The sequence below is a fragment of the Pelobates fuscus genome, chromosome 2 (assembly GCF_036172605.1).
Source record: "Pelobates fuscus isolate aPelFus1 chromosome 2, aPelFus1.pri, whole genome shotgun sequence".
Classification (NCBI taxonomy): domain Eukaryota; kingdom Metazoa; phylum Chordata; class Amphibia; order Anura; family Pelobatidae; genus Pelobates; species Pelobates fuscus.
Window position 1 is genome coordinate 32,478,812 of NC_086318.1, and position 16,211 is coordinate 32,495,022.

General features: G+C 41.1%; 1 protein-coding gene across 3 annotated transcripts in view; it reads left to right on the forward strand.

The window, feature by feature from the left end:
* RCAN2 (regulator of calcineurin 2) overlaps positions 1 to 16,211 on the forward strand; it is a 92,054-nt gene that overhangs the window by 64,012 nt on the left and 11,831 nt on the right. For all 3 annotated transcript variants that reach the window (XM_063442061.1, XM_063442059.1, XM_063442062.1), the window contains 2 exons: positions 3,649 to 3,822; positions 12,527 to 12,698. In XM_063442061.1, the coding sequence (XP_063298131.1) occupies positions 3,649 to 3,822; positions 12,527 to 12,698 (346 nt within the window). The remainder of the gene's footprint in view (positions 1 to 3,648; positions 3,823 to 12,526; positions 12,699 to 16,211) is intronic.

Sequence of the window (16,211 nt, forward strand, 5' to 3'; positions counted from 1 at the left end):
ATATATATATATATATGAGAATATATTATAAACCATATACCAACAATAATATTACTCCCATTAACTGTGATTGGGTATTACTGGTGTGATTTGAAATGGTTGCAGCTTTGTCAGCATTTTGCCATCAGGTGGCCTGGCGTTGTAGAAGGTTAAAACATTGTAGTAGCTCTGTTTTTATTTCATCCTCTATATAAATAGGTAAATGTTACACCCGCACTCTGGGATTCCAATGAAATTCTTTCCTTATTATGTCAGGATTCCATAGGTCGACATTTCAGTTCCTAAACATCGACTTATGGAATTTTGATATCATAAAGAGAGAATTGTATTGGAATCCCAGAGTGCTGGTATATTATTTACCGACGTATGCAACTGTTACTAAACACTGGGTAGTAAGTGTTTTAAGTTGGAATCCAAAGCCACTTGGAAAATAAAATTTTAATTGAATATATATACATACATACTGGAAAACGAGTGAAAATCTCAATGTATCCATCCTGGTCAAATATTTTATAAATAAATAAATAAAATCACCACGCTCGCCCAGCAGTAGATAAGCACGGCGAGATCAGTAACCCATTTAGACTGAATGCCCGATGCCCTCAGTCTGAACTGGTGACAGCAGTTCCCTATTAACTACATGTGCATATTGTGTTTCAAGTGTCTGATGGGAGTCACAATACATTGAGCATCAGTATTGTACTCAAACTAAATGGATTGACGCTGTCTCAATCCCCACCCATTTAGTTTTTTTTCTTTTTATTTCATCATAGTGATAGTTTTTGCCTCTTTTCCACTTATCCAAGCTCAAACAATACTCTAAGAGCCGTAATGCAAAAGGATAATGATTCCCACGCATTCCAAAAAAGCAGAACACGTAAAAAAAGGAAACAATCTCTGTCTGAATGAAAAATGTGTCATCTGTGCAAATAGCTTGTGGAGTTTAATTCAGTACATTGTTTGAATTTGTTCTGCAATAAGTACACCTATCCCCCCACCCCCCCCCCCCCCCACCCCCACCTCCCCCTTTACTAATTGACTGTGTTTGTTGCGTTCAGAAATTTAGCTTTGGGTGTAACTGATTTTAGATGTAAGGCTCCATTAGTTCACCTTGAAGCCCTTAACCTTGCCACAATTTATTCACTCAAGTCTCTTATCTTTTCAGTCAAGTGGACGTGAGTAGCAAGATGCATGCGTCATTCGATGAAGGTAGCGTGTTGAATGAAAGAGGCAGGGAGTCAAACTGTGCTCCTTGACAGTGACGCACAAAGCACCAAATAAGATCTTGGAAGTTAATGAGTCTTACCGAGTGGTTAACGTCTGCATTGCACAACTTGTTAGAAGCACCCACACTTCTCTCACCATGTCAGCAATTTACTGGTTAACATATGCTAAACCTCAGAGCAGAGTATTGGTTATGAACAATTCTTTTAGCTAAAGTGAAACCTGCTTTTCTTCTTCTTCAGTTTTGTTTGAATGGAATTGTGTCTCTGTACATCCAGTAATCCTGCTGATCCCACCCTCCCTTTCCTTGTGACTGGTATGATCTAGCAGCAGCAAATCATTTTTTTAAACTGACACACTGAGATTGAAAAAAAAAATAATAATAAAAAACAAAGAAATAAAATAAAAAATATCCATCACTCCTTACAATACATTTTGTTTTCATTGTATCTGGTATTTACAAGTGTCAACGTTTAAACATGCAGGTCTTTTCCAATCCACGGTGAGATCAAAACAATGCTAGTTTGATGTAAGCACCAAATGAAGAAACTCTCAATATATTGAGAGGAGTGTTTTTGGAATTAAATTGTATGGCACCCCTCTTTGCAATTATCAAAAAACTGACATTGAGCATCGGGCCACTTGGCATGTACCCTAGACCTCATGTATGATCAAAAACGCTCTTCAAGTCATCTACCAGAAATGTGCAGAAGCAGCTCAGTATTCCTCAACAAAATATCTTGCTTGTTTCTCTAAAAGACAAAATTCTATCTGTCTGTCTATCTGTAAACATATTGTGATGGTAGTGTAAATTACAGCCCAGCCATGAATGGATGCGAGTTGCATTCTAGATCTGCCGTCACATTCTATGTTTCTATATCAGTGCAAGGTGATCTGTCCCTTTGTGTGTGACATCGCTGAATGCAGCTTCAGTTGATTTTTTATTTATTTTTTCCATATTTAAAATAAAAATAAAAAAATATATTTTTTCTTTAGTGCATGGATGAACATGTATGATTACATTCTAATCATACTATATATTTTATATACAAACTGAACCAATAACCGCTCTTATTTGACAAGTAATTTTTGGTGAGTTCTTTTCTACAGCTATTTTCCAGGAGAATATAACATACCATATAGAATTTTAAGAGAGATAATGTTCAAAAATACATTTAATGTAATGTTGTAAAATAAACAAGTAGACTAAACCGCCAACATGGGTGCTTTGTTTGTCTTTAAGTCCTACACGTCAGCTATACGCAACAAGCCACATTTCATTATTTAACAGGCAAAAGCATATACACATATATACATACAAATATACACATATAAATATACATATACAAATATACACATATATAAATATATATATACATATACAAATATACACATATGAATATGCATAAGGTGACAATGATTAGTCAATATCTCAATTTTTAACAAATGCGCACAGTTTAAACAAACTTAAAAAAAAGAGGAGAAATATGGAAGTAAGGGGGGAAACACAAGGATTAAACAAAATCAAAATAATGCTATTTCTATAGAAATCGCATACTATGAAAATACACCGGAGTGTGTTATGTACTGTACATGATGTCCAAGGGGCAGTAGGGGGAGTGCCAGTGACTCTATTATTACTATTAAATACTTTTTCATAAAGAATATTTTTTGTATTTGTTAATTGAACGTTACTGAACATTTTTGTTTAATAACCTTAATATACTTAACACACAATCGATAAAATAAGATACACAACAAGACATATCCACTGTAGCCAGTCTGATGAACACTTCTTAGGATCTTCATTTTCATTTAAGTAATCGGGTGACCAAAACTAACCCCAAGGAAGGGTTGGAACCCACATAGGAAACAGAGAGGACAATTTGATTTGATATTACCCGACACAGCTCTCACAAGCCCTTTGTACAACTAATACATTCAGAACATACTGCCTCACATATTTATAATTCTGATCCTTATTCAACATCATCTAAGCAGTGCACAAAACAGAAAAACATCTATATATATTTCTGTTTCCTTGATGAAGATGGCAGGCAAACCATAGAAACACGTTTCTAATAACTAATTACAAAACAATTTGTGAATGGTTTTTGCACACAAACACGAGGAACATCAACAAACTAACAATTCCTCATTAATCAATTAAAGCAAATAAAGTACAAATAAACATTGTAACCAATAATAACATAGCAAAATTGATTACAAAACAAACGTACACGAGTATCATTGTCAACACAAGGTTAATGACATACATGTCACTTGTTATTGCACTATAAGATGGGTCAAACAGGCAGGTCAGATTTTCCCTAGATAGATTTTCATTGTCGTTAACCTCGTGATCTTGGCGTATTATGCTTGTGTTGGTCTCATTTTTCACAGACATTTGACTTTCTTGTCTAGGAAAAGTTTGAGGGCTTATTCCGAGCCTACGATGATTGCGTCACTCTGCAACTTTTTAAGAGTTTCCGAAGAGTTCGGATAAACTTCAGCCACCCCAAGGCAGCAGCCCGAGCAAGGATAGAGCTTCATGAAACACAATTCAGAGGGAAAAAATTAAAATTATATTTTGCACAGGTAGGTGTGACACGCTGGAATTTAACATTTCAGTTTAGATATTTGTTTTTATTTTCATTGACATTTGGTCTTTTGTTATCATTGTAACACGTGATATGCAGTCTGTGTAAGATCAGTATGTAGAATGCAATTTTTTTGCCTAATCTTTTACAAGAAAGAACATGTGTTATTTATAAACAGCCAGCATATTGTGCAGCACTGTGCAATGGACGAAAAAAAATGTACTAGTAACAGCAATTTGCAGCAATAAAATGTTACGTTTTACCTACCTTCTAGCCTTGTACACAATGATTGTCCTGCTTCCTTGTCTGAGAAAATCTAATGATCTCAGCCAACACAATGCTTTCCCATAGGAGAGCATCTGGAGTCTTTCGCGCATGCACGGCAATACTCCACACTCCACCAATCAAAGGCTGTTCTCTAAGCAACATTTGATCTATAACGGAGTTGGACATGGTTATAAAAAAGGAAGTGCCTTTAGTGCAGGGGTAGGCAACCTTCGGCTCTACAGATGTTGTGGACTACATCTCCCTTGATGCTTTGCCAGCAATATGGCTGTAAAAGCATTATGGGAGATGTAGTCCAAAACATCTGTAGAGCCGAAGGTTGCCTACCCCTGCTTTAGTGGTTGTCTTCATGACCCTCAATGTCAATGTGATGTTCTTACAGAAGGGGCATGGTACCCAGACCATTACATTGAGTTGAAGAGGCCTGGCTGCCTATAATGGGGGAATGAGGAATATGAGGTAACATTCACTAGAGCACAAAGTACTGCCTGGTGTCCACTTTCCATTGTTTTTTGATGACCAAATTTACCTCTACAGCCCTCAGTCTGTACCTTTGTTCTTCCATGGCCCAACTACCAGTTCCTTTACTCTTCCTGTGTGGTTACTGCTTTTTTTTGACCATTTTGTTCAGAGTAGCTAGTTAAACATAGAGCACCCATTGCTGATTGACAATCACTGCATATTATCCATGTAATGGTACAAAATTCCTGACTTATTTCTGATGGATTCAAACACATAAGGGGATATTTATGAAAGCATTGGGTAAAAGTGGCCGTTAAATTCCATCATTATTTTGAATCTATTTACTAAAGTGATCTAAAAAGTGACGGTTTGCTTTATAGTAAATCCTGACAGTTTTCACAGTAATTTCCATTCCAGAAAACCGTTAAATGTTCAGTCGAGATACGACTGTGTCACTTTTCTGTCAGAAAAAGTGGAGGAAATATTCATATTTAAGTTGATGAAAAAAGTGCGCCTATATTAAAAAATAACAGGGAGCAAAATATAGCAAGAGATCAAGAATCCAATAGATTTAATACAGTTCACCAAAAATAACTGATTGTTTTTATTTTGTTCCTTTTTCTTTATAGTGCCCTATTGGGACTAGTTAATAGCTATCCCCCCACCCCCTTATTAAGTTGAAAAACACTAAAATTAGGTTAAAACATCCTGGAATCCAGCACAAGGTGTAACGAAAATATACCCCAACACGCAGGATTCAACTCAACAGAAGACAACACAGAGGGGAGATACGTCTACCGGACCTTAGAATGGCCGGACTCGACGTATATGAGAGGAGTACAGAGTCAGGAGCAATCTGAGGTCAAGGGAACAAAGAGCGTAAACTAGGACTAGTCGGGGTCTGGTACACAGTAAATAGCAAGCCGGCAAACAGAACAGATAAGGATAAAGAGATAACATAGTCAGAAACAAAGCCAAGGTCAAGTACAAAGGAACACAACTGAACACAACAAGCGCTAAAGGGAACTGAAACAGAAACCACGATAGGGCAAGGAACTAAGGGAAAAAGGTGAGTATATATACCTTAACATCTATTTTGATTGGCCCCTGTCATATCCACACCCCCAAAAGGTAAGTGTATGGGGAGTGTGGCATGACAGGGACCAATGGGAGGCCTTTGCCAATTTAGGCTCCCACTGTCCCTTTAAGAACGCGCCCGATACCCGCGGCGCACTCTTAGTCAGACGGGACACGTGACCGCTTCTCGCGGTCACTGCCCGCTTCTCGCGGTCACTGCCCGCCTTCCTGTCACAGACGGCGGATGAGCCGCACGCGGCTCGTGCAGCAGCAGGACCGCGCGCGGCTTGAACAGAGGACCCCGGCCGGCCCCTGGAAAGGGTAAGTACCGCTACAGTACCCACCCTGAGGACACGCCCTCCGGGCGGGGAGGGCCAGGCCTGGCAGGAAAATGAGAATGGAAGGAACGTACAAGGCAAGGAGCGTGAACAGCGTCAGCGGAAATCCAACTGTTCTCCTCAGGCCAATAGCCCTTCCAATGCACCAGGCACTGAAGTCGACCTCTAAGGAAACGAGAGTCAAGAACAGCAAAAACTTCAAACTCCTCATGACCCTCCACAGAGACAGGAGGGGGAGGAGGAGTATGCCGGGTATAGCGGTTGCGTACGTAAGGCTTCAACAACGAGGTGTGAAAGACATTAGGAATACGCAGATTCTTAGGAAGACCCAAGGCATACGAAACAGGATTAACTTTATGCAAAATAGATAAGGACCAATAAAGCGTGGGGCCAATTTCATAGAAGGCACCCGGAGGCAGATATTTCGTGTGGAAAGCAAAACCCTGTCCCCCACGACATAAGAAGGAGCCGCCCTGCGACGCTTGTCAGCCTGCACCTTCTGGCGAGCAGCGGAATCCACCAAAGAACGCTGAACCTGCTCCCAAGTATTGCGCAAACCAGCCAAATGCTCATCCAGAACTGGCATGCCCTGTGAGGAGAAAGCAGCCGGAAGAACAACGGGATGCTGGCCATAGACCACGTAAAAAGGACTTTTGCCGGAAGAATCATGAGTAGCGTTATTCCGAGCAAACTCAGCCCAATTGTTCTGATGGTGGGATACGAAACAACGAAGGTACTGCTCCAGAGATTTATTGGCACGTTCAGCAGCTCCATTAGACTGGGGGTGGTAAGCGGAAGAAAATGAGAGAGAAATACCCATTTCCGAACAAAAGGCTTTCCAGAACCTGGAAATAAATTGGCTACCCCTATTGGACACAATAGATACGGGAATGCCATGCAACCGAAACACCTCTCTAGCGAAGATAAACGCCAGTTCCCTAGAAGTGGGCAGCTTGCGAAGAGACACAAAGTGTCTCTTCGCAAAACCGATCTACTATCTACTATCGATCTACTATCATTAGGATAACTGTGTAACCATTCGAAAGGGGTAATTCAACAATAAAATCCATTGACAGGTTAGACCAAGGTCTCTCGGGAACGGGTAACGGATGCAACAGCCCACAAGGAACTCTACGAGAAGATTTAATGCAGGCACAAGTAGTACAAGCACCTATATAGTCAGTGACATCCTTGCGTAAGGAATCCCACCAAAAATACAGAGAAACAGCTGACACCATTTTGGAAATACCAGGATGTCCAGCAGTCTTAGTGTCATGATACAACGACAGAATATCCCGTCTCTCGGGAACATCAACGAACAGTTTATCATTAGGCCTCTCGCTAGGTGCCATGCTTTGTTTCGCTTGTATGGCCTGCAAGAGGGATGAGGAAATAGACAAAATAGTAGTAGCTATTATCCTGTCTGGGGGAATGACAGGAGTAACATCAATCTCCTGTTTGTCAGTAGTTTCGAACTGTCTGGACAGAGCGTCTGTTTTAGTGTTGCGATCACCTGGCCTATAGGTGATAATAAAATTGAAATGAGACAAAAACAGTGACCACCTAGCCTGCCTAGAAGACAATCTTTTAGCCTCACTAAGGTAGGATAGGTTCTTGTGATCCGTAAATATGAGGATAGGGTCCTTAGTTCCTTCTAACAAATGTCTCCATTCTTTAAGTGCTAAAATAATAGCAAGGAGTTCGCGATTACCCACATTATAATTCTTTTCTGCTTTGGACATTTGTTTAGAAAATAAGCCACAAGGATGCAATGGCTTGTCAGGCGACTCTCTTTGGGATAAGACAGCACCTACCCCGATATCGGAAGCATCAACTTCAAGAATATAGGGCAGTGAGGGGGCAGTGAGGGGGCAGGATGCTGTAAAATAGGTGCAGAGGCGAACGTAGTTTTAAGAAATTCAAAAGCCTGAAGTGCCTCGGGAGACCAGACACGAGTATTGCCATCCTTTTTTGTCATACGGGTGATAGGCGCTACAATAGAGGAAAAACCTTTAATAAAGCGTCTATAATAGTTAGAGAAACCAAGAAAACGCTGAATGGCTTTCAAATCTTGTGGTAGAGGCCATTCTATGACATCAGAAAGCTTCTGGGGATCCATACGAAAACCTTTAGCGGAAATCAAATACCCCAAAAACTGGACTTCAGATTGGTCAAATAGACATTTTTCCAGTTTACAATAAAGACCATTAACAAGAAGGGTCTTGAGAACTGATGTAACATGTCTGTGATGAGTGTGTAAATCTGTAGAGTAAATTAATATGTCGTCCAAGTACACAATTACAAATGTGTGAATAAAGTCTCTTAAGACGTCATTAATAAATTCTTAAAACACTGCTGGGGCGTTACAGAGACCAAATGGCATAACAGTATACTTGTAATGGCCAGATCTAGTGTTAAATGCCGTCTTCCATTCGTGGTCTTTCTTAATACGTATTAAATTGTATGCACCTCTAAGATCCAATTTAGTGAATACAGTAGCATGTTTGAGCCTGTCAAATAATTCCGTAATTAAAGGTATAGGGTAAGCATTTTTTATGGTGATTTTATTTAGACCTCTATAATCGATACACAGTCTTAAATCACCTTCTTTCTTCGATACAAAGAAGAACACCGCTCCAGCCGGAGAAGAGGATCTCCTAATAAACCCTTTTTCTAGTGATTCCTTATATACTCCTCCATGACACGGTTTTCTTGAACCAATAAAGGGTACACCCTGCCCTTTGTAGGTATAGTGCCAGGCAATAAATTGATAGCACAATCGTAGGGTCTGTGAGGCGGTAATTTGTCAGCCTCCCTTTTATCGAAGACAGTCTTGAGAAATAAGTACTGAGGGGGTATAACAGTAGACAAAGGAGGAGTAGTAGGAACATTAATAGAATTCAAAGGGGTGACTTCAATAGTACAAGACTCGTGGCAGGCTTTGCTCCATGATTTTATTTGCCCTGACTCCCAGTCGAAAATGGGATTGTGAGTACGTAACCATGGGTACCCTAACACGACGTGAGAAGAGGGAGAGGTGATGACCTGGAACCGAATGGTTTCAAAGTGTAAAACCCCTTTATACATGTGTAACGGTATAGTTTCATGGGTAACAACTGGATAACTTAATGGTCTGCCATCTAAGGCCTTCTCTCTGATGGGAATGTTGTTTTCCTTAACAAAACCAGAGTCTATGAAATTATCATCTGCCCCGGAGTCAACCAGAACTTGTATGCAGGGGCGTATTAGCCGCGAGGCAAACAAGGCATTTGCCTTGGGCGGCATTTTCCAGGGGGCGGCAAAAAAAGCCGCCCCCAAAGGCCCAGGGCAAATGCCTTGTTAGCCTTGCGGCTAACTGACATGCCGTGCGGGCGGTCTGCTGGGCAGTGCTGGCGGGCAGCCGGCGAGGGAGCACTTCCTCTGAGCTGTCTGCTCAGCTCCCTCGCGCGCCGCAGAGTGAGGCTGGGAGCCGGAATATGACGTCATATTCCGGCTCCGCCTCCCAGCCTCACTGTGCGGCGCGCGAGGGAGCTGAGCAGACAGCTCAGAGGAAGTGCTCCCTCGCCGGCCGCCCGCCCGCCAGCACTGCCCAGCAGCCACTGGACCACCAGGGAGAAATAGGACCCCCCCCCCAGCATTCCCAAAGGTAAGGAGGCTGGGGGGGGTAAATTTAAAAAAAAAATGTGTTAAATATGTGAGTGAGTGAGTATGTGTGTATGTCTGTTAGTGTGTGTGTGTGTGTGTGTGTGTGTGTGAATGTCTGTGTGTGTGTTAGTGTGTGTGTGTGTGTCTGTCTGTTAGTGTGTGTGTCTGTCTGTTAGTGTGTGTCTGTCTGTTAGTGTGTGTCTGTCTGTTAGTGTGTGTGTGTCTGTCTGTTAGTGTGTCTGTGTATGTCTGTTAGTGTGTGTGTGTGTGTGTATGTCTGTTAGTGTGTGTGTGAATGTCTGTTAGTGTGTCTGTGTATGTCAGTGTGTGTGTCTGTTAGTGTGTGTGTGTATGTCTGTTAGTGTGTGTGTGTGAATGTCTGTTAGTGTGTGTGTGTATGTCTGTTAGTGTGTGTGTGTGCGTGTGTATGTCTGTTAGTTTCTGTGTGTGTGAATGTCCGTTAGTGTGTCTGTGTATGTCTGTTAGTGTGTCTGTGTGTGTGTGTATGTCTGTTAGTGTGTGTGTGTGTGTGTGTGTATGTCTGTTAGTGTGTGTGTGTGTGAATGTCAGTGTGTCTGTGTATGTCTGTTAGTGTGTCTATGTATGTCTGTTAGTGTGTGTGTGTATGTCTGTTAGTGTGTATGTCTGTTAGTGTGAGTGTGTGTGTATCTGCTAGTGAGTGTGTGTCTGTTAGTGAGTGTGAGTGTGTCTGTAAGTGTGTGTGTGTTTCTGTTAGCGAGTGTGTTTCTGTTAGCTAGTGTATGCGTATCTGTAAGTGAATGTGTGTGTGTGTATTTAGAAGGCGGGGCGGGGGAAGGGTGGGGGTGGTGCGGGCGGGGGGAAGGGTTGGATGGGGGTGGAGCTGGTGGGAGGGAGAGGGGCGCCTGAGTTTTGTCCTGCCTAGGGCAGCACAAAACCAGGATACACCACTGCTTGTATGTGCTCAGCTATGCAACTCTCTCCCATATGCAAAGAAACAGGGAGAAGCAAACGGTTATGAGGCAATTTAGGAGATATCACACCCAAGGCCAGTCCCCTATAGGGTCTTAGGTGCAAGAGTTTTCCGGAAGCACGGGACATTCTTTTATCATATGGTCTCTCCTACCACAGTATAGGCAGAGTTTGTCCCTTATCCTATGCAATTTTTCAGTATCAGAGAGTTTGGCAACCCCTAATTGCACGGGTTCCTCCTCAGATACTTCAATACTCTCAGGTTTATCAACTCTGGGGTTAATAGGTGTAACCAAACGTCTATTCCTGTTTTTAGTATAGAGCCTGTCACGAATCCTATTATCTATATCAATGAGGTAGTCAATAAGGTCCTCTAATGCAATAGGAAGCTCCCTAGCTGCTACCTCATCCAATATAGTGTCAGATAAACCGTCCATGAATGCAGTAGTTAACCCATTGTTGGTCCAATCTACCTGTGGAGCAAGGGTATGAAACTGAATGGCATAGTCTGCAACAGACCTAGAACCCTGTTTAATTCTCATTAATGTTCTGGCGGCATTCTTTGACCTTTTAGTTGTGTCAAAAGTTCTACGAAAAGCTGTAAGGAAACTATTGAAATTATGTACCATAGGTCCTCCCAAATAGGATTTGCCCACTCAAGTGCTTTATCGGTAAGTTGGTGCATAAGGAACCCTACTTTAGACCTATCTGTGGGAAAGGAACGTGGATACATTTCAAAGTGGAATTCTATTTAATTAATGAATCCTCTGCAAGTCTTAGCTTCCCCTCCATACCTAGGAGGGGATGTTAAATGGGCCGAAGCATTAGGCAAAGTAGATACATCAGGAAGAAGAGGAGCAGGTACCGTTACTGAAATAGTTCTAGATAAGAGCGTTTGGAGAGCCTGGGCTATCTGATCCATACGGTGATCCTGCTCTACAACTCTAGCCTCATGAGATGCCATCTGCTGAGCTAAATCTGTGGGGTCCATGGCCCTAACGAAAATATACCCCAGCACGCAGGATTCAACTCAACAGAAGACAACACAGAGGGGAGATACGTCTACCGGACCTTAGAATGACCGGACTCGACGTATATGAGAGGAGTACAGAGTCAGGAGCAATCCGAGGTCAAGGGCACAAAGAGACAGCGTAAACTAAGACTAGCCGGGGTCTGGTACATAGTAAACAGCAAGCCGGCAAACAGAACAGATAAGGATAAAGAGATAACGTAGTCAGAAACAAAGCTAAGGTCAAGTACGAAGGGACACAACTGAACACAACAAGCGCTAAAGGGAACTGTAACAGAAACCACGATAGGGCAACGAACTAAGGGAAAAAGGTGAGTATATATACCTTAACATCTATTTTGATTGGCCCCTGTCATATCCACGCCCCCAAAAGGTAAGTGTATGGGGAGTGTGGCATGACAGGGACCAATGGGAGGCCTTTGCCAATTTAGGCTCCCACTGTCCCTTTAAGAGCGCGCCCGATAAGAGCGTGCCCACAGACGGCGGATGAGCCGCGTGCGGCTCGTGCAGCAGCAGGACCGCGCGCGGCTTGAACAGAGGACCCCATCCTGACATCACACCCTGTCATGCCATATTTCCATCAGGTACGGGATTACAGGGGAAAAATAACAGACAAATATGCATCAAATGCAGGGAAACCAGAATGGATCACAAAAGCTGGGAGGGAGGGGATATTCAAGCTTCCCCTTGAAGGTGCCTTCACAGCTCTGCTGGAACTGAGTTCCAGGCTGACTAAGTCACGTGTGCCAGGGGTGCAACTAGCACATGGTGCAAAACTGCAAATATCGCTGTATGTGCAGAGTTTCGAGCAGAGACGCGGCATATAGATTCCTTCCTCCGTGACCACTTAAAAAAAAAAAACATTTAAAGTTTTTAACTTGAGATTTTACAAATTACTTTTATTTTTTCGAAAGGTCCAGACGCCAGAGACGGATGGAGACAAACTTCACCTGGCGCCTCCACAACCCGCAAAACAGTTTCTCATCTCACCTCCAGTGTCACCTCCCGTAGGCTGGCAGCCCATCGGTGACGCCACGCCGGTTATAAACTACGATCTCCTATATGCAGTCGCCAAACTGGGACCAGGTAAGAGTTGCTACTTTGCTTTTGTCTTAAGGACAAGTCATTGTAGTTAAAATTGGTACCAGGTCCAATATCTTCAGCCACTGTGATAGCATCTAGATGAGAGGTTCTCCTTTATGAAAATTTCTCTCATATTTGTCCAAAACAAAGATAGGGTTTCCTTGACAAATCTGCTCTTAACTGAGTATAATATAGACACCTCCTTATATAATGGACACCCCAGTTGTGTTTTGTGCACACATACAGATACCCTAACATTTACTGTGCTTGCAGTACAAGAGAAACAGAATGGCTTGATCGAGGAGATTCATAAACTAGCTCCTACTTATTCAATTCTAAGATATTTAACTTAAGACAAAAAGTGAGAGAAAATTGGAATTTGGTCATTTAGACAATGTTTTGTTGCACTTCTATATGATGATATTATTATTAAGTAACCCTTAACATATGCCGAAAATGTCTCTTCTCCTTCAGAACTCAATTGCTAATAGTTTTTGATATTTTATATGTATACTGATCAGCCACAACATTAAGACCACTGAAAGATGAAGTGACTATAATTGATTATATCGTTAGAATGGCACCTGTCAAGGGATGGGATAAAAACATGTATTCAGTCTTCTGAGTGCTTTCTTTCAAGTATATTATATACCGACTTTCCCCGAATAGATTTGAGGGATTCCATGCCCTAGTGAACTAGTCTATGTTTGGTTGTAGTCCCCTGAACGTAGAGATGGTTTCATGCCTACTGTTTTTCCCTGAAATAAGACATCCCCCGAAAATAAAACCCAGTGCATTTTTCGGGGCAAAATTTAATAAATGACCCAGTCTTATATTCAGGGAAAGACGATATATATGAAGAAGAAGTGCTTTTGGTCCCTTAAAGTTTGGATTAGCATGATGAATATCTACATTATTGGTCTGTACGAAGTTAAATGATCTTGAAGCAGCTGAACGGTGCACCAGACCCCACTGAATCAGATTCAAATCCTATCTGTATTACCTACAGGGTTCCTCACTGATGCTCTGCCAGATTGTTTACTGTCTGTGTTAGTCTGGTTAAAAATTATTAAAATACAAAAAACAAGTCATACGCTCAAACTCCCATCACTCTTGGCCAGCAGCAACGACCATAGTACACATCAGCCCCAATACATACAGTAAAAACCAAAGAGAAAAGTTACCTGCACTCTTCCCAAATCCCTATGCATATTTAAACAAATGGAGGTTATATAGCTACTTCAATGGCCATAACTTATTCTTTTTTTTTTTTTTTGACATTCATTTTATTGCATGTGTAACTTTACAACAAATTACAAAAGAGGTCAAAAAGGTCAGTATCTCTGAAGTGTATAATGTATAGGTGGTACAAATTAAATTTTTGTATGAGATGGGAATAAATAAATTAAGGCTATATTATTCCAGAGTTTGAAGAACAAACATGGCAGGAATGTTTTAAAAGGGCTTTACTAAACATGAAACTGAATCATAAATGGAGCCCAACAAAAACTAAAATACATTGAGACACAACATTCTTCAGTGTGTTCATTTTGTTTGGCTTCTATAAAATGTAGGGGGGGGTCTGGGGGCGGAGGAATCCACAACAGCGCAAAAACAAACTACAGTAATAAACCGGTGTCAACTTAAAATATATTGTTCTTTTTTAAACCACACCGTCTAATAGAAAAGGATTACCAGTTTATGGGATTATTGCAGATTTGTATTTTTACAAACGTCTCATCCCTGAGATGCAAGTCCTTCCAATCAAAATAAATTCTGATTGCTACCCATGTTATTGTGATGGTCAAAATCCAAATTAACCTTTTCTACCATCCCCCTATCATGCACCGTTCTCAGAAGGTTTAGTTTACATACAGGCATAGACACTTACCAACGTTGAGAAGGGTGGGTAATTTTAACAGAAGGGAACATTGAAGCCTATCAAGTTATATTCTTTATTACCCATAGATTAGTATTTTGGATTACTGCAGATTGCTATACATTGAATTTGCACCACCAACTTGTGCAAGTGGGAGGCTTAGAATAGGTTAAGTACACAGAAAAAGTCATGTAAATTAAAGGTTCTGAGGGAAAAAAAAAATGATAATTGCTACACCATATGGTTCCATCCATTGCAGCTCAGTTCTAATGGAGCTACAGTTATGGCACAAGAACAGGGAAGGGACCTGTATCATCATTGTGTTACTGAGCCTCTTAAATCACAAGAGGAAATAAGGCATTTTTAAGTGTTCGCCATTTGGCTGCATGGACAAAGCTAATGTTTGAAAGACAACTAGCAGACGGAGGAAGCCACGACTATGAGAATAGTCATAAGTTAAGACAGGTTTATGCTCAGTAATTTACAAAGTTCAATTCAAGCCAATATTAAATATTGCTAGTTCTGAGCCCAATCACGGCTGTTACAATTGAAATATCACCACTTAATACACTATAGCAATGGTTTAAAGTATATCAAACATATGAGGGGGAAGTCCCATCTTGTTTGAAAAGAGAAGAAAAAAGAAAAATATGGCACTTCAGGTATGTAACTATTTAGGTTCTTTGAATCGTACAATACGACATACACAGAAGAAAGCCTCAAAGCCAGTTGTAAAGTCTCCCAATTATAGTTTTGTTTTAGTCAACGAATGCACAACAACCTCAACACTTGTGCTTTATGTAGCGTGTAACTGAAGCTATATACACATTTCTCCTCTATGTAAAATATTAAAACAAAAACACAAACGGACGTAGATAACCTGACAAGTTCACGTTTTTAAAATAGGTCTCTGTTGCTCTGTTTTCAGTAGATTTTAGAACAAATTTACTCTTTGCACACAGACATCCTGTGCGTTCACCATTGAGTGGCATCTTTTACATTCTAGAATCCGGAGCACAGGGGAAATAATTCCACACCCCCACCCCCCCAAACAGGATAACGTGAACTGTCAAATAATGGACCTGCCGTGAAAAACCTTAACACATTTCTCTATCATACCTTCTAAAAGGAATAAACCGAGTCCTATAGCAGGAAAGGCACATACTATTGAAACTTCTGATACATTCATGCTTACTTTCAAGTCACGTTACGGCCATAACTTATTCAGACTGTGTCCACAAATTTATTTGGGCTCCCTGCAGATTCCATATGGCCAATGCTTTTATAACACTCTGGACACCATAACAACTTGATGAATAAAGGAGAATACTGATGCCAGCTTACCCAGCAAGGTCAACTGGGACGATCATTTTCCAAGGTTGCTGAATAAGTAGCATTTGGTTGGGTTCTCGTAACATCTAGTAGCCATAACAACTCTTTATCTAACAAGGATGCCGGACTTGTTGAGCTTTAAATGTGCTACTATCCTCATTTAATTCCTGGGATTTGTTCAAGTTCTATTGCTACAGGGTAGCTGTGTGGTGCAGGAGACCACTTCCCTAAACACTTGAAATCTAAATTAATGAGTGGATATTTTAATACACTCCTCCTCCAATAATTCACATGATTTTTGACAA